Source organism: Oncorhynchus kisutch, unplaced genomic scaffold, assembly GCF_002021735.2.
Source record: "Oncorhynchus kisutch isolate 150728-3 unplaced genomic scaffold, Okis_V2 Okis03b-Okis08b_hom, whole genome shotgun sequence".
NCBI classification, from domain to species: Eukaryota; Metazoa; Chordata; class Actinopteri; order Salmoniformes; family Salmonidae; genus Oncorhynchus; species Oncorhynchus kisutch.
In genome coordinates, this window is record NW_022261980.1 from 4,151,834 (window position 1) to 4,169,851 (window position 18,018).

General features: G+C 47.8%; 1 protein-coding gene and 1 long non-coding RNA gene across 16 annotated transcripts in view; both read right to left on the bottom strand.

Annotated features, from left to right (window-relative positions):
- The window catches only part of arnt2 (aryl-hydrocarbon receptor nuclear translocator 2), a 104,148-nt gene that overhangs the window by 28,035 nt on the left and 58,095 nt on the right, over nt 1–18,018 (bottom strand). For all 12 annotated transcript variants that reach the window (XM_031812380.1, XM_031812378.1, XM_031812370.1 and 9 more), the window contains 2 exons: nt 10,734–10,885; nt 380–455 (listed from right to left, as the gene is read on the bottom strand). In XM_031812380.1, coding sequence (XP_031668240.1) covers nt 380–455; nt 10,734–10,885 — 228 coding nt within the window. The remainder of the gene's footprint in view (nt 1–379; nt 456–10,733; nt 10,886–18,018) is intronic.
- LOC116359554 (uncharacterized) lies at nt 13,168–16,034 on the bottom strand. Of its 4 annotated transcripts, XR_004206701.1 has the most exons (4): nt 15,704–16,034; nt 14,716–15,067; nt 13,952–14,015; nt 13,168–13,667 (listed from the first exon to the last, which is right to left on the bottom strand). It is a non-coding gene; the product is annotated as an uncharacterized LOC116359554 (long non-coding RNA). The 4 variants fall into 4 exon arrangements; XR_004206698.1 differs by lacking the exon at nt 13,168–13,667 and having other exon boundaries at nt 13,891–14,215; nt 14,784–15,067; XR_004206700.1 differs by lacking the exon at nt 13,168–13,667 and having other exon boundaries at nt 13,891–14,015.

Here is an 18,018-nt window from a genome sequence, read left to right on the forward strand (position 1 = left end):
GGGAAGGACCTCTTCACTTAATGAAACCCTAGAAACTGATGTACAGTCAACAGCTAGAAAGAGAGGAGGGAAGGACCTCTTCACTTAAACAGCAGGATTTAGCTCTTAACCTAAAAAAGGGCATTATCATAATATTCACAATTTCACAGTATTATTCCAATATCATAGTATGTAAATATATATAAAACAGAGGAAAATCACATTTTTGACTGCACTGGGCCTTTAATGATATATAATGAACAGCTTCAGAAGCTGTCTAGCATGAAAAGCCAGGGGTATGAACAGGTAAGTAAGCTACACTGGGTACAGTGGATATAGGGAAGACTCAATGTTATATGTTGTATTATCAACAGGCAGCTATAGGGGTCCTGTGGGGTACCTGAGACAGGTCGTAGGCTGTCAGGCCGTCTCTCTGATGGACCTCCAGCTCTGCCTGCTGCTGCTGTTGGAGCTGCCTGGAGAACACACACAATGACAACACATTAATACACATTAACACAATACCATCACTTTGATATGTTTCCTCTTTAGATTGTATTATTAGTAACAGATGGTCAAGTTAGTGATACAAAACACCAGCATCCGAACGTACCAGCAAGATACCACACCTGGCACCCTAACGGCTGTAGAACAAATCAGCAAGATACCACACCTGGCACCCTAACGGCTGTAGAACAAATCAGCAAGATACCACACCTGGCACCCTAACGGCTGTAGAACAAATCAGCAAGATACCACACCTGGCACCCTAACGGCCGTAGAACAAATCAGCAAGATACCACACCTGGCACCCTAACGGCTGTAGAACAAATCAGCAAGATACCACACCTGGCATCCTAACGGCTGTAGAACAAATCAGCAAGATACCACACCTGGCATCCTAACGGCTGTAGAACAAATCAGCAAGATACCACACCTGGCATCCTAACGGCTGTAGAACAAATCAGCAAGATACCACACCTGGCATCCTAACGGCTGTAGAACAAATCAGCAAGATACCACACCTGGCACCCTAACGGCTGTAGAACAAATCAGCAAGATACCACACCTGGCATCCTAACGGCTGTAGAACAAATCAGCAAGATACCACACCTGGCACCCTAACAGCTGTAGAACAAATCAGCAAGATACCACACCTGGCACCCTAACAGCTGTAGAACAAATCAGCAAGATACCACACCTGGCACCCTAACAGCTGTAGAACAAATCAGCAAGATACCACACCTGGCACCCTAACAGCTGTAGAACAAATCAGCAAGATACCACACCTGGCACCCTAACGGCTGTAGAACAAATCAGCAAGATACCACACCTGGCACCCTAACGGCTGTAGAACAAATCAGCAAGATACCACACCTGGCATCCTAACGGCTGTAGAACAAATCAGCAAGATACCACACCTGGCATCCTAACGGCTGTAGAACAAATCAGCAAGATACCACACCTGGCATCCTAACGGCTGTAGAACAAATCAGCAAGATACCACACCTGGCATCCTAACGGCTGTAGAACAAATCAGCAAGATACCACACCTGTCACCCTAACGGCTGTAGAACAAATCAGAACATTGACCGACTGGAAAAACCTAAGGGTCCTTTGTGAATGTACTATTAAATACAGACTACAAGCTGGTCTGTCCATCTGTGCTGAATGACTATAGGGGGCAACAGACTGCTCTCCTCTCCATCCCTTTCTGTCTTTATCATTCCCTTGTTTTCTCTCTGTCCCTTGTTTTCTCTCTCCCTACTCACAGCTGTCCAGGCTCTGCCTCTTAACAAGGAGCAGATTCTAACTGTGTCTTCTATACACTGTGAAACAACAGATTCTAACTGTCTTCTATACACTGTGAAACAACAGATTCTAACTGTCTTCTATACACTGTGAAACAACAGATTCTAACTGTGTCTTCTATACACTGTGAAACAACAGATTCTAACTGTCTTCTATACACTGTAAAACAACAGATTCTAACTGTCTTCTATACACTGTGAAACAACAGATTCTAACTGTCTTCTATACACTGTGAAACAACAGATTCTAACTGTGTCTTCTATACACTGTGAAACAACAGATTCTAACTGTCTTCTATACACTGTGAAACAACAGATTCTAACTGTGTCTTCTATACACTGTGAAACAACAGATTCTAACTGTCTTCTATACACTGTGAAACAACAGATTCTAACTGTCTTCTATACACTGTGAAACAACAGATTCTAACTGTGTCTTCTATACACTGTGAAACAACAGATTCTAACTGTGTCTTCTATACACTGTGAAACAACAGATTCTAACTGTCTTCTATACACTGTGAAACAACAGATTCTAACTGTGTCTTCTATACACTGTAAAACAACAGATTCTAACTGTGTCTTCTATACACTGTGAAACAACAGATTCTAACTGTCTTCTATACACTGTGAAACAACAGATTCTAACTGTGTCTTCTATACACTGGGAAACAACAGATTCTAACTGTCTTCTATACACTGTGAAACAACAGATTCTAACTGTCTTCTATACACTGTAAAACAACAGATTCTAACTGTCTTCTATACACTGTGAAACAACAGATTCTAACTGTCTTCTATACACTGTGAAACAACAGATTCTAACTGTGTCTTCTATACACTGTGAAACAACAGATTCTAACTGTCTTCTATACACTGTGAAACAACAGATTCTAACTGTGTCTTCTATACACTGTGAAACAACAGATTCTAACTGTGTCTTCTATACACTGGGAAACAACAGATTCTAACTGTCTTCTATACACTGTGAAACAACAGATTCTAACTGTCTTCTATACACTGTAAAACAACAGATTCTAACTGTCTTCTATACACTGTGAAACAACAGATTCTAACTGTCTTCTATACACTGTGAAACAACAGATTCTAACTGTGTCTTCTATACACTGTGAAACAACAGATTCTAACTGTCTTCTATACACTGTGAAACAACAGATTCTAACTGTCTTCTATACACTGTGAAACAACAGATTCTAACTGTGTCTTCTATACACTGTGAAACAACAGATTCTAACTGTCTTCTATACACTGTGAAACAACAGATTCTAACTGTCTTCTATACACTGTGAAACAACAGATTCTAACTGTCTTCTATACACTGTGAAACAACAGATTCTAATTCAGTACTCTCAAAAACAAGCCTTTTGGGATGTAATGAATAACATGAGCTGTGTTCCAAATGGCACCCTTTTCCCTCATAGCTTCCTATGGGCCCTGGTCAATAGTAGTGCATTCTTAGGGTACCAGCTGGGATACATCCATTGTTGCAGAGTCAGTGTATTCTGAATGCCTAAACGAAAAGAGCAACACCTGTATGCAAACAAATATTCCCAATAGTCAATGTGGCGGCAATAAGATGTTTCAAGAGCTGTTTTTAAACTCAAAACCATTTCCAGACAGAATGTCTCCTGTCAGCTCTTATGCATCATTAGTAAGCTGGCAACAGAATGTCTGTATTTCTCTCTCTCTCTCTCTCTCTCACTCACCACACACACACGCACGCACACACACACACACACACACACAAACACACACAGGCAGATAAACTTTACACACACACACACACTTGTGCCTTGAATCCATTTGTCGCTGGCAAATTGCACCACAGCATCTAATTCAGGCCCTTAATTTCAGAAGCCTCGGAGTGATTTCCTGCTAAGTTGTTTTCTGGAGCATCCAACCCTGACATTTCCTATTTACCCAGAGAGAATCAAACTGTTTTTCTTCTCCTGCCATGAGAAGTATACAGCTCTCTCTCTCTGAGGAGACGTGATGAGGAGGAGGAGGCCACTTTAGACTACAGAGGACCAGTTGGGTTTGAGTCCACAGACAGAAAGACTTTAGGAAATTGACAGCTCATCTCTGTTTGTCTCTTTTAGCTTTCTCTCTCTAAGTACATCACAACAGTCCTCCTTTCTTGTCTCAAATAAATGACTGAATATCTAAGAGAAAGAATGAGAAAGAGAAACTACTTCCTCCTTTCCTGCCTCAAATCAATTCCTGAATGTCAAAGAGAGAGAGGTGGAAACACTTGTGTTAACAACATGCAAGCGTCCCCTAGCAGTGTACATAGACTGGTGCTGTTCTGAACTTAGTGGCCCTGGCCGTCACAGCCTATAAGAGCCTAGTGTCTGACAACAGACCTAATGTGAGTAACTAGAATACATGATGGCCAGAGCGCCCGTGTGTGTATGCCTGTGTGTGTGTCCAGATCAAAAACACCTGTCACTAGGAATAAAGAGCTTCCACTGAGGAAAACAAACTACTTCAAAACCACATTATATCAAGTGTTGCTTAGTGTCCTCTCAAAGAGACACTTGCAGTGAATATTCTCTCTCTCTCCCCCAGAAGAGAGGGGAGTAGAGGAGAATAGGAGGTAGAGATGTAGGGAGGGAGGAGGGGTGAGCACACAGAGGGTCACCTGGACTAAGATGGATAACACTTGGCCAGGAAAACTCCAGAGGATATTTCAACTTCTGAAGAATGTGCAAAAATACGTCCAGCCAAGCCGGCTCCAAGTTTCCAGCACAGTTACACACTCTCCTGTTGAACCACCTCTACAGCACAGTTACACACTCTCCTGTTGAACCACCTCTACAGCACAGTTACACACTCTCCTGTTGAACCACCTCTACAGCACAGTTACACACTCTCCTGTTGAACCACCTCTACAGCACTCTGCATCACACGGTCGGGAAGAAACATTATGAAAATGGAACCGGTTATTTATTTATTTCACATCAGGGCCAGAGGTTCAGAGTGTGTCTGATGTGTGTGTTTGTAAGTGTGTGTGCTCTTGTACGTGCGTGTGTGTATGCTTGAAAGTGTGTAAGTGTGTGTGTGTGCACTTGTACATGCGCACTTGTACGTGCGTGTGTGTAAGTGTGTGATGCAGATGAGTGGCTAAGGTTTATAATGTGTTGTGGTTCTGCTCTGATGCCCCTGGGTAAACTCCAGCGGTGTTACAACAGTGGATAGGGAATGGCTTCATTGGTGACTTGGCTGCTATGGTGTGTGTGTGTTCTCTGCCCACACATTCAGAGCTGGCCTAATAGTGGAGTTCTGAGGGAAGCAGCCAGGTCACGCAGCAGTGGCTGATGGGATGTAGCAAGGGTGCAAGCGGGCAGCCTGAGGCTTGTAGCCATGGTAACAATACCAATGCACACACGCACACACAAAAGCCCTCTACGGATGACTTCCTAAAGAGAAACAGTCCCAGAAACAGGAACAGAAGTGGAGGCTAGCCTCTAACATCTCAGCTTATGGTTCCTACCAAGAGCCAGCCAACATGACTAATTATTACAGATGGCTCTGTTTGGCTTGATCAACAACTGAGGCACACTGAGACGGGGCAGTGTGTGAGGTGTGGGTCTGTCATGGCTCCAAAGTCATCTCCTTCTGCACTCCTGCAGGCTAAAGGACAGTCAGGAAGCCTGTTGGAACATAGACCACACTACCATGCAGCTGCTACAACACTGTTGGAGCTGTTAGAATACACTCTCCATTACAATGCTGCCATTCCCTTTAATCCAGATACACTGTATGACCACCAGTATGTGGACACCTGCTTGTTGAACATCTCATTCCCTTTAATCCAGATACACTGTATGACCACCAGTATGTGGACACCTGCTCGTTGAACATCTCATTCCAGAATCATGGGCTTTAGTATGGAGTTGGTCCCTCCTTTGCTGCTATAACAGCCTCCACTCTTCTGGGAAGGCTTTCCACTAGATGTTGGAACATTGCTGCTATAACAGCCTCCACTCTTCTGGGAAGGCTTTCCACTAGATGTGGGAACATTGCTGCTATAACAGCCTCCACTCTTCTGGGAAGGCTTTCCGCTAGATGTTGGTACATTGCTGCTATAACAGCCTCCACTCTTCTGGGAAGGCTTTCCGCTAGATGTTGGTACATTGCTGCTATAACAGCCACCACTCTTCTGGGAAGGCTTTCCACTAGATGTTGGAACATTGCTGCTATAACAGCCTCCACTCTTCTGGGAAGGCTTTCCACTAGATGTTGGAACATTGCTGCTATAACAGCCTCCACTCTTCTGGGAAGGCTTTCCACTAGATGTTGGAACATTGCTGCTATAACAGCCTCCACTCTTCTGGGAAGGCTTTCCACTAGATGCTGGAACATTGCTGCGGGGACTTTCTTCCATTCAGCCACAAGAGCGTTAGTGAGGTCGGGCACAGATGTTGGGAGATTAGGCCTGGCTTGCAGTCAGCATTCCAATTCAGCCTAATGGTTTTCAATGGGGTTGAGGTTAGGGCTCTGTGCAGGCCAGTCAAGTTCTTCCACACCAATCTCGACAAACCATTTCTATATGGACCTGGCTTTATGCATGGGGGTATTGTCATGCTGAAACAGCAAAGGGCCTTCCCCAAACTGTTGCCACAAAGTTGGAAGCACAGAATTGTCTAGAATGTCATTGTATGCTGTAGTGTTAATATTTTCCTTCACTGCAACTAAGGGGCCCGAACCATGAAAAACAGGCACTATGCATTCTCCTGGCATCTGCCAAACCCAGAATTGTCCGTTGGACTGCCAGATGGTGAAGGGTGATTCATCACTCCAGAAAACGTGTTTCCACTGCTCCAGAGTCCAATGGCGGTGAGCTTTACACCACTCCAGCTGACGCTTGGCATTGTGCATGGTGATCTCAAATCAAATCAAATCAAATCTTAGGCTTGAGTGGGGCTGCTCGCCATAGAAACCCATCTCATGAAGCTCCTCACGAACAGTTCTTATGCTGACGTTTCTTCCAGAGGCAGTTTGGAACTCGGTAGTGAGTGTTGCCACCGAGGACAGACCATTTAGCATGGGCAGAAATTGTACAAACTGACTGCTTGGAAAGGTGGCATCCTATGACAGTGCCACATTGAAAGTCACTGAGCTCTTCAGTACAGGCCATTATACTGACAATGTTTGTCTGTGGAGATTGCATGGCTGTGTGTTCGATTATACACCTGTCAGCAACGGGTGTGGCTGAAATAGCCTAATCTACTAATTTGAAGGGGTATGCATATACTGTTGTATGCATATTGTAGGTGCAGATTCACCATGCATGGTATGGTATTGTCATTGTCCAAGGCCCACAGTGTGTACTGCAGCCAGCTCTGAAATAACAGGGCTTTCTCCACTGGCTTCCCCCACAACTACATCTTATTTGATTTATTTGGTCCAGTAGTAGTCGCTACCACAGTAGTGACATACTCGCACTCTGTGTGTGTGTGTGGTTATATATGGGCTGTAAACATAGATATATGCCCAGCTAGTTCTCCAGAAATGATTGATTGTGTAACCTATCGTTGGTGAAGAGATATCCTATATGAGAGGGGGTATAACCCAGGAGAGTAAAGACATTGTCCAGATCCCTATATTCTTTCCCTAATATATGAAGTGTGCACGCATTCACTCCCCCCTCAAGAATGTTAAAGCATTGAGCTACGTCCCAAATGGCATCCTACTCCCTACATAGTGCAGTGGTTTTGACCAGGGCCCATAGGAAAGAAATATGGCAGTCGCTCGACATCAATCAAACACTCTTAAATCTTGGAGGGGAAGTGAACGAGGGCACACCAGAGATGACTGAGAAGAAACAGAGTGGTGTCTCTCACGGACAATACATTTACTACAGAGTAACACTCAGTTACACCAACAACCAGACGGTCTGTCTCATAACCCTGTGTGTGTGTGTATGTGTGTCGCTGGGTGAGACTGGCTCAGGTACCCCAGTGGTCAGATGCTGAGCTTCACAACTGTTGTAGAGGGTTGATGAATGAGATGAGATATTTTATGCAGCCTATAAATCTACCAACCCAGTCTGTAGTTAGCCAGGTTTCCACTGCCCCGGCTCTCACCTCAGCTAGAGAGAACACTCCCACACAACGGAGCACACACAGGGACACACACACACAGGGACACACACACACAGACACACACACACAGACACAGGGACACACACACAGGGATACACACACACACACACACACACACACACACACACACACACACACACACACACACACACACACACACACAGGGATACACACACACACACACACACACACAGGAATGTTTACTCCGAGAATCTGATCTCCAGAAACATTATGTTACTACCTTCCTTAAGTCATTATAATATCTGAGGAAATTGAGAAAATGATGTTTCAGAGCATGTTTCCACACAGACACACACACACAAACGGGTGGAGGAGAAAGCAGAACAATCACAATCTAGCAATCTAAAACAAACGGAATAACAGAACTCTTCAAGTGTTTCCCCAGTTCTCTGGAGTGTGAGTGGGATGTTAGTGTTGGAAGCATCAGGATCAAGTTTAAAGTCAATGTTGATGGTCCTGGGGTATGAGGGTTGCACCCATTCTCCGATTCTTCAACCACTAAAAGGCCTTTCCTTTTCCTCTCTGGCCTCTATCTAGGCACAGTGACAAAATCAACAGTGCCGCTACTGCCCCCTACTGACCAGGACCCGGTAGTGCATGTGAAAAAACGTGCAGGTAAGCAGTCACGCGCACTGAACACGTGTACATAAACACAAACACACTCAGGCGTGCACATACACACAAAAACATGCACACGCATCCACCAACTCACACGTGCACAAACACACATACACTCTACAATACAGTATCTGCAAGAGGGGATAACTGGGCCTGCTACAGCCAGAGGGGATAACTGGGCCTGCTACAGTCAGAGAGGATAACTGGGCCTGCTACAGCCAGAGGGGATAACTGGGCCTGCTACAGCCAGAGGGGATAACTGGGCCTGCTACAGCCAGAGGGGATAACTGGGCCTGCTACAGCCAGAGGGGATAACTGGGCCTGCTACAGCTAGAGGGGATAACTGGGCCTGCTACAGCTAGAGGGGATAACTGGGCCTGCTACAGCTAGAGGGGATAACTGGGCCTGCTACAGCTAGAGGGGATAACTGGGCCTGCTACAGCCAGAGGGGATAACTGGGCCTGCTACAGCCAGAGGGGATAACTGGGCCTGCACCAGCCAGAGGGGATAACTGGGCCTGCACCAGCCAGAGGGGATAACTGGGCCTGCACCAGCTAGAGGGGATAACTGGGCCTGCACCAGCTAGAGGGGATAACTGGGCCTGCACCAGCTAGAGGGGATAACTGGGCCTGCTACAGCCAGAGGGGATAACTGGGCCTGCACCAGCCAGAGGGGATAACTGGGCCTGCACCAGCCAGAGGGGATAACTGGGCCTGCACCAGCCAGAGGGGATAACTGGGCCTGCACCAGCCAGAGGGGATAACTGGGCCTGCACCAGCCAGAGGGGATAACTGGGCCTGCACCAGCCAGAGGGGATAACTGGGCCTGCACCAGCCAGAGGGGATAACTGGGCCTGCACCAGCCAGAGGGGATAACTGGGCCTGCACCAGCCAGAGGGGATAACTGGGCCTGCACCAGCTAGAGGGGATAACTGGGCCTGCTACAGCTAGAGGGGATAACTGGGCCTGCTACAGCCAGAGGGGATATGATAACTGGGCCTGCTACAGCCAGAGGGGATATTCTAACTGGTCACTCTAGTCCTTCTAGGCTGATGGCTAAAGGCTGATGGCTAAAGGCTGTGGCTAAAGACATTGGTATGCACATCATTGTGGACCAGAAGAAAACTCTGAAGGCTTTTAAGACTGGAGGCCTGGTCACAGCACAAATTCAATGGGGACATTATGTATTGAGCGTCTCAGAGTAGGAGTGCTGACTTAGGATCAGTTTAACCTTTTAGATCACAACGAATAAAAACACATGGATAGAGGAATCTGATCCTAGATCAGTACTCCCAGTTCTGGCTATATCCTCCATTGTAGCCCAGAGTCCAACCAACAGGTTTGTGGAACCTGAGGGACCAAAACAAACACAACCTGGAACCTGTCTTCCTACAAAACACACTGTTTAGAGAACGGAAAATGGGCCAAGTTCCACACACACACATACTTTCCTTAAATGTTTAATTTAACACCTTATTAACATGGCGTGAATCAATAAAACACTGTTAATATTATCCTCCATACTGAACCTTTAACAGCTGGTAGTAAAACACACTGCTACCATTCCAACGCCATGTACTGTCAATATTATGACTGACTGACTGGCTGACTGGGGCAGCAGACCTGTATGCTGGCACACTGGTGTTAATAGTCAGTCAGTGTGTCCCGGTGGCACGAGCACTGTGTGTGCATGTGTGTGTGTGTGCATGTGTGTGTGTGACTGTGTGTTCACAACCAGAGCAATGAGTGAAGTGTCCGTGGTGTGTGTAGGGTCAATCCAGTCCAGACATGCAGAGAGAACAACACTCAAAGATGTTAAAAAGCAGCCAGGAGTTTCACAGTATTTCTATTGATGATTTCCTTTGGACATAGAAACACATTCTAAAGAAGACATCTTTCCAACTCATCATGACGCTTTGATCATTTGAAATCAGCTGTGTAGCGCTTTGGCAAAAAAAACTCAAAAGTGCACCCAGGACCGAGTTTGGGAAACCCTGGTCTAGAACATTCCGCTGGTCCATTTCTGTCCCAGGACGTGAAACATGTGTCAAGAAATTTACACACACGTGTATGTTTATTACTCAGTGTCTATCTCTGTGTGAGTGTGTGCGCGTCGGTCTGTGTGTGCGCGTCGGTCCGTGTGTGCGCGTCGGTTCCGTGTGTGTGTGTCCACCTACTTGACGTTGGTGTTGGTACAGATGATGTACTCGATCTCATCGGAGTAGGGGTTCTGGAAGGTGAAGGAGCTGGTGCGGATTAACATCCACTCTCTGTTCTTCATACGAAACCTGTACATTACAGACAACACCTGGCCTTTCAACTTTACCACCTGGAGAGAGAGGGAAGGAGAGAGGGAAGGAGAGAGGGAAGGAGAGAGGGAAGGAGAGAGGGAGGACAACGGTTACATAAGACACATCACAGACAATCTGACCACCTAGAATGGAGGGAAGGGGAACCTTGCGTGTGTGTTTGTGGAGGGGTCAACACATACTGCAGAGACGGAGAGAAACAGAGAAGAGAGAGAAATGTTCTTACAAAGAAGAAAAAGGAGTCATTTGAGGCAGGACGGAGTTGGGAGAACTCAACAGAAAGGGCTGATTCATTTCTTATTGGTCAGCTTTAATCCATCAGCGTCAAACTGACGTCTTCCTGGAGAGTTTCTCCATCCTGGGTGTGGAGCGTGGAAATCAGGTGGACTTCAGAAGATTTTAGGTTTTCGGTTCCACCCAGTCTAATCTCCCCACCAATACCTCTCCTACCATACCAGTCTAATCTCCCCACCAATATCTCTCCTACTATACCAGTCTAATCTCCCCACCCATACCTCTCCTACCATACCAGTCTAATCTCCCCACCAATACCTCTCCTACCATACCAGTCTAATCTCCCCACCCATACCTCTCCTACCATACCAGTCTAATCTCCCCACCAATATCTCTCCTACTATACCAGTCTAATCTCCCCACCCATACCTCTCCTACCATACCAGTCTAATCTCCCCACCCATACCTCTCCTACCATACCAGTCTAATCTCCCCACCCATACCTCTCCTACCATACCAGTCTAATCTCCCCACCCATACCTCTCCTACCACACCAGTCTAATCTCCCCACCCATACCTCTCCTACCATACCAGTCTAATCTCCCCACCCATACCTCTCCTACCATACCATTCTGAACAAACACACACCCCTACCTGTCTCTCTCTGATATTCCCTCCATAAGCATACCAGTGAACCTCACCTGTCAATCTGTCTAATGGATGTGCTGCTTTGCATCTAAATGCAAAATGTCTTTCAGTTAGGGGATCTGAAATGGCCATTCATAATGAAAGCTCTGTGGACAATCTCAGAGACATGGACGAGTGGTGTTCCTTTCACACCAGCTAAACAACAGCGGGAGAAGAAATGTAATCTAATTTTGAGAAAAAGGCACAATTTCCTTATTGACTTGAGCAAATGTGGATTAGCCGCGTTTCGACCGCACCTTTTACTCAGAGCATATCTCATTGTTTAAACATGGGCTAGGGAGGGAGTGAGCATCCTATTGGTCAGAATGTATGACCTGTGACCTCGGTAACAGGAAGAGACAGTGGAGCAGTCTGTCGTTCCTGGCACACTATTCCCTATGTACTGCACCACTGCTGTCCTGAGCCTGGGGCTAAGCAGTACACTGTGTGTATGGAACTGAAAGTGATGTGAGATTCACCTACAGAGACACTGGAAGGTGTGTGTCCGTGCTGGTTTGTATCTCTGTTTTTGTGAGTGTGTGTGTTTGTGTCTTCTAGGTCTTGATTACCTGTATGAGAGATTATCCCAGGAAGTGAAAGGCCAGGGCAGGACAGGGCTACAGCCCAGAGGGTGCGCCCCAAATGGCACTATATTCCCTACATAATGCACTACTTCAGACCAGAGCACGTAGTGCACTATAAAGGGAATAGGGCGCCATCTGGGACAAAGGTGGTAAGGCGGACCACCAATTATCCCAATACTTCTACTCTACTGTCAGCGACTGAGGCTGGGCTGATAACTACAGGAGGTAGAGAGGAGGTGAGGGGAAGGGAGAGAAAGAGAGCAGGAGAGAGGGGAGAGAGAGAGGAGGTGAGGGGAAGGGAGAGAAAGAGAGCAGGAGAGAGAGGAGGTGAGGGGAACGGAGAGAAACAGAGCAGGAGAGAGGGGAGAGAGAGAGGAGGTGAGGGGGAGAGAAAGAGAGCAGGAGAGAGAGAGAGGTGAAGGGAAGGGAGAGAAAGAGAGTAGGAGATAGGGGAGAGAGAGAGGAGGTGAGGGGGAGAGAAAGAGAGCAGGAGAGAGGGGAGAGAGAGGAGGTGAGGGGAAGGGAGAGAAAGAGAGCAGGAGAGAGGAGGTGAGGGGAAGGGAGAGAAAGAGAGTAGGAGATAGGGGAGAGAGAGAGGAGGTGAGGGGGAGAGAAAGAGAGCAGGAGAGAGAGAGAGGTGAAGGGAAGGGAGAGAAAGAGAGTATGAGATAGGGGAGAGAGAGAGGAGGTGAGGGGGAGAGAAAGAGAGCAGGAGAGAGGGGAGAGAGAGGAGGTGAGGGGAAGGGAGAGAAAGAGAGCAGGAGAGAGAGGAGGTGAGGGGAAGGGAGAGAAAGAGAGCAGGAGAGAGGGGAGAGAGAGAGAGGAGGTGAGGGGAAGGGAGAGAAAGAGAGCAGGAGAGAGGGGAGAGAGAGAGGGAGCAAGGTAGAGATGGTGTGCAAGAGAACGAAGTGCATTTGAGTGAAAAATACTTACAACCCTTATCTCTATCTCACAATCTTTCATTACCTGAGCTGGAGTGGTTCCTACACGCTACGTGTGTGTGTGTGTGTGTGTGTGTGTGTGTGTGTCATTACCTGCCTCTGAGGATTTTAAATGAATTAACAGTCAGTAGGCTGGGAAAACAAAAATGGTTTTCTGCCAAGAAAAACTGTGTTGCACAAAAGTCAATCGCATACAAACCAATCAAAGCTGACACGCCAAAGCTATTGGACTGTCAATACCTGAACACAAAGGTACAAGCATCTCTCTCTACCTGTCCCTTTACCTGTCCGTCTGTCTCTCTACCTGTCCCTTTACCTGTCCGTCTGTCTCTCAACCTGTCTGTCTGTCTCTCTACCTGTCCCTTTACCTGTCCGTCTGTCTCTCTACCTGTCCCTTTACCTGTCCGTCTGTCTCTCTACCTGTCCCTTTACCTGTCCGTCTGTCTCTCTACCTGTCCCTTTACCTGTCCGTCTGTCTCTCTACCTGTCCCTTTACCTGTCCGTCTGTCTCTCTACCTGTCCCTTTACTTGTCCGTCTGTTTCTCTACCTGTCCCTTTACCTGTCCGTCTGTCTCTCAACCTGTCTGTCTGTCTGTCTGTCTCTCTACCTGTCCCTTTACCTGTCCGTCTGTCTCTCTACCTGTCCCTTTACCTGTCCGTCTGTCTCTCTACCTGTTCCTTTACGTGTCCATCTGTTTCTCTACCTGTCCGTCTGTCTCTCTACCTGTCCCTTTACCTGTCCGTCTGTCTCTCTACCTGTTCCTTTACGTGTCCATCTGTTTCTCTACCTGTCCCTTTACCTGTCCGTCTGTCTCTCAACCTGTCTGTCTGTCTCTCTACCTGTCCCTTTACCTGTCCGTCTGTCTCTCTACCTGTTCCTTTACGTGTCCATCTGTTTCTCTACCTGTCCCTTTACCTGTCCGTCTGTCTCTCAACCTGTCTGTCTGTCTCTCTACCTGTCCCTTTACCTGTCCGTCTGTCTCTCTACCTGTCCGTCTCTCTCTCTCTACCTGTTCCTTTACTTGTCCGTCTGTCTCTCTACCTGTCCCTTTACCTGTCCGCCTGTCTCTCAACCTGTCCCTTTACCTGTCCGTCTGTCTCTCTACCTGTCCGTCTCGCTCTCTCTACCTGTCCCTTTAACTGTCCGTCTGTCTCTCTACCTGTCCCTTTACCTGTCCGTCTGTCTCTCAACCTGTCTGTCTGTCTCTCTACCGGTCCCTTTACCTGTCCGTCTGTCTCTCTACCTGTCCCTTTACCTGTCCGTCTGTCTCTCTACCTGTCCCTTTACCTGTCCGTCTGTCTCTCTACCTGTCCCTTTACCTGTCCGTCTGTCTCTCTACCTGTCCCTTTACCTGTCCGTCTGTCTCTCTACCTGTCCCTTTACTTGTCCGTCTGTTTCTCTACCTGTCCCTTTACCTGTCCGTCTGTCTCTCAACCTGTCTGTCTGTCTGTCTCTCTACCTGTCCCTTTACCTGTCCGTCTGTCTCTCTACCTGTCCCTTTACCTGTCCGTCTGTCTCTCTACCTGTTCCTTTACGTGTCCATCTGTTTCTCTACCTGTCCGTCTGTCTCTCTACCTGTCCCTTTACCTGTCCGTCTGTCTCTCTACCTGTTCCTTTACGTGTCCATCTGTTTCTCTACCTGTCCCTTTACCTGTCCGTCTGTCTCTCAACCTGTCTGTCTGTCTCTCTACCTGTCCCTTTACCTGTCCGTCTGTCTCTCTACCTGTTCCTTTACGTGTCCATCTGTTTCTCTACCTGTCCCTTTACCTGTCCGTCTGTCTCTCAACCTGTCTGTCTGTCTCTCTACCTGTCCCTTTACCTGTCCGTCTGTCTCTCTACCTGTCCGTCTCGCTCTCTCTACCTGTTCCTTTACTTGTCCGTCTGTCTCTCTACCTGTCCCTTTACCTGTCCGCCTGTCTCTCAACCTGTCCCTTTACCTGTCCGTCTGTCTCTCTACCTGTCCGTCTCGCTCTCTCTACCTGTTCCTTTACTTGTCCGTCTGTCTCTCTACCTGTCCCTTTACCTGTCCGCCTGTCTCTCAACCTGTCCGTCTGTCTCTCTACCTGTCCCTTTACCCGTCCGTCTGTCTCCCTACCTGTCCCTTTACCTGTCCGTCTGTCTCCCTACCTGTCCGTCTGTCTCTCTACCTGTCCCTCTACCTGTCCGTCTGTCTCCCTACCTGTCCGTCTGTCTCTCTACCTGTCCGTCTCACTCTCTCTACCTGTTCCTTTACTTGTCCGTCTGTCTCTCTACCTGTCCCTTTAGCTGTCCGTCTGTCTCTCTACCTGTCCGTCTCGCTCTCTCTACCTCTCGCTCTCTCTACCTGTCCCTTTACCTGTCCGTCTGTCTCTCAACCTGTCTGTCTGTCTGTCTCTCTACCTGTCCCTTTACCTGTCCGTCTGTCTCTCTACCTGTCCCTTTACCTGTCCGTCTGTCTCTCTACCTGTTCCTTTACGTGTCCATCTGTTTCTCTACCTGTCCGTCTGTCTCTCTACCTGTCCCTTTACCTGTCCGTCTGTCTCTCTACCTGTTCCTTTACGTGTCCATCTGTTTCTCTACCTGTCCCTTTACCTGTCCGTCTGTCTCTCAACCTGTCTGTCTGTCTCTCTACCTGTCCCTTTACCTGTCCGTCTGTCTCTCTACCTGTTCCTTTACGTGTCCATCTGTTTCTCTACCTGTCCCTTTACCTGTCCGTCTGTCTCTCAACCTGTCTGTCTGTCTCTCTACCTGTCCCTTTACCTGTCCGTCTGTCTCTCTACCTGTCCGTCTCGCTCTCTCTACCTGTTCCTTTACTTGTCCGTCTGTCTCTCTACCTGTCCCTTTACCTGTCCGCCTGTCTCTCAACCTGTCCCTTTACCTGTCCGTCTGTCTCTCTACCTGTCCGTCTCGCTCTCTCTACCTGTTCCTTTACTTGTCCGTCTGTCTCTCTACCTGTCCCTTTACCTGTCCGCCTGTCTCTCAACCTGTCCGTCTGTCTCTCTACCTGTCCCTTTACCCGTCCGTCTGTCTCCCTACCTGTCCCTTTACCTGTCCGTCTGTCTCCCTACCTGTCCGTCTGTCTCTCTACCTGTCCCTTTACCTGTCCGTCTGTCTCCCTACCTGTCCGTCTGTCTCTCTACCTGTCCGTCTCACTCTCTCTACCTGTTCCTTTACTTGTCCGTCTGTCTCTCTACCTGTCCCTTTAGCTGTCCGTCTGTCTCTCTACCTGTCCGTCTCGCTCTCTCTACCTCTCGCTCTCTCTACCTGTCCCTTTACCTGTCCGTCTGTCTCTCTACCTGTCCGTCTGTCTCTCTACCTGTCCGTCTTGCTCTCTCTACCTGTCCCTTGACTTGTCTGTCTCTCTCTACCTGTCCGCCTGTCTCTTTACCTGTCCGTCTCGCTCTCTCTACGTGTTCCCTTACTTGTCTGCCTGTCTCTCTACCTGTCGCTTTACCTGTCCGTCTGTCTCTCTACCTGTCCGTCTGTCTCTCTACCTGTCCCTTTACCTGTCCGTCTGTCTCTCTACCTGTCCGTCTCGCTCTCTCTACCTGTCCCTTTACCTGTCTGTCTGTCTCTCTACCTGTCCGTCTCGCTCTCTCTACCTGTCCCTTTACCTGTCCGTCTGTCTCGCTACCTGCATCTCTCTCGCGCTACCTGTGTCTGTCCGTCTCTCTCGCGCTACCTGTGTCTGTCCGTCTCTCTCGCGCTACCTATGTCTGTCTGTGTCTGTCTGGCGCTACCTGTGTGTCTGTCTGGCGCTACCTGTGTGTCTGTCTGGCGCTGCCTGTTTGTCTGTTTGGGGCTACCTGTGTGTCTCTCTGTCTGGCGCTACCTGTGTGTCTGTCTGTCTGGCGCTACCTGTGTGTCTGTCTGTCTGGCGTTACCTGTCTGGCACTACCTGTGTCTGCCTGTCTGTCGCTACCTGTCTGTCGCTATCTGTCTGTCTCTATGTCTGTCTCTATGTCTGTCTGGCGCTACCTGTGTCTGTCTGTCTGGCGCTACCTATCTGTCTGTCTGTCGCTACCTGTCTGTCTGTATGTCTGTCTGGCACTACCTGTGTCTGTCTGTCGCTACCTGTCTGTCTGTATGGCACTACCTGTCTGTCTGTATGGCACTACCTGTGTCTGTCTGTCGCTACCTGTCTGTCTCTCTGTATGTGTGTGTGTGTGTGTGTGTCAGAAAGGTAAGTGTGTGTGGGGTTTCTGTTCCCTGGAAGGAATGTAAAATAATATTGCCCTAACAAAACATTCCTCAAGGATAGTCTCTCTCTCACACATACACGTTGATATTTCACCTTTCACCTCATTGCTGGTGTTCAGTACACGGCACTCCCCTGGCAGACACGCTGAACCGCAACGCAGAGGACACACACCTGGGCGCTCAGATAGAAATATATCATGTAGAACAGATCCGTCAGTCCAGTTTATTAGGATTAGGCAATAGGGTTCGCTCTACTCCTTACATTTCTATCTGCGACGTTGTGAATGTTTCATCCTTCTGAACAGGACCCTGCAGTGTTCCTGTCAGCTGCTGACAGAGCACATCTTAAACCATTACAGATTGGACAATAGTATTGGCCTGTCTGCCAGTCCTTGGCATGGCTCCAGGCTTTAGACTAGGCAGACAAAGGCACTGGATTTATGACCATTAATTCCCCAGGTGGGTTATTGAGTGTCGTTTAGAATCTTATTAAGTCCATCGGTAGGTAATGGATAAACAATGTTCTC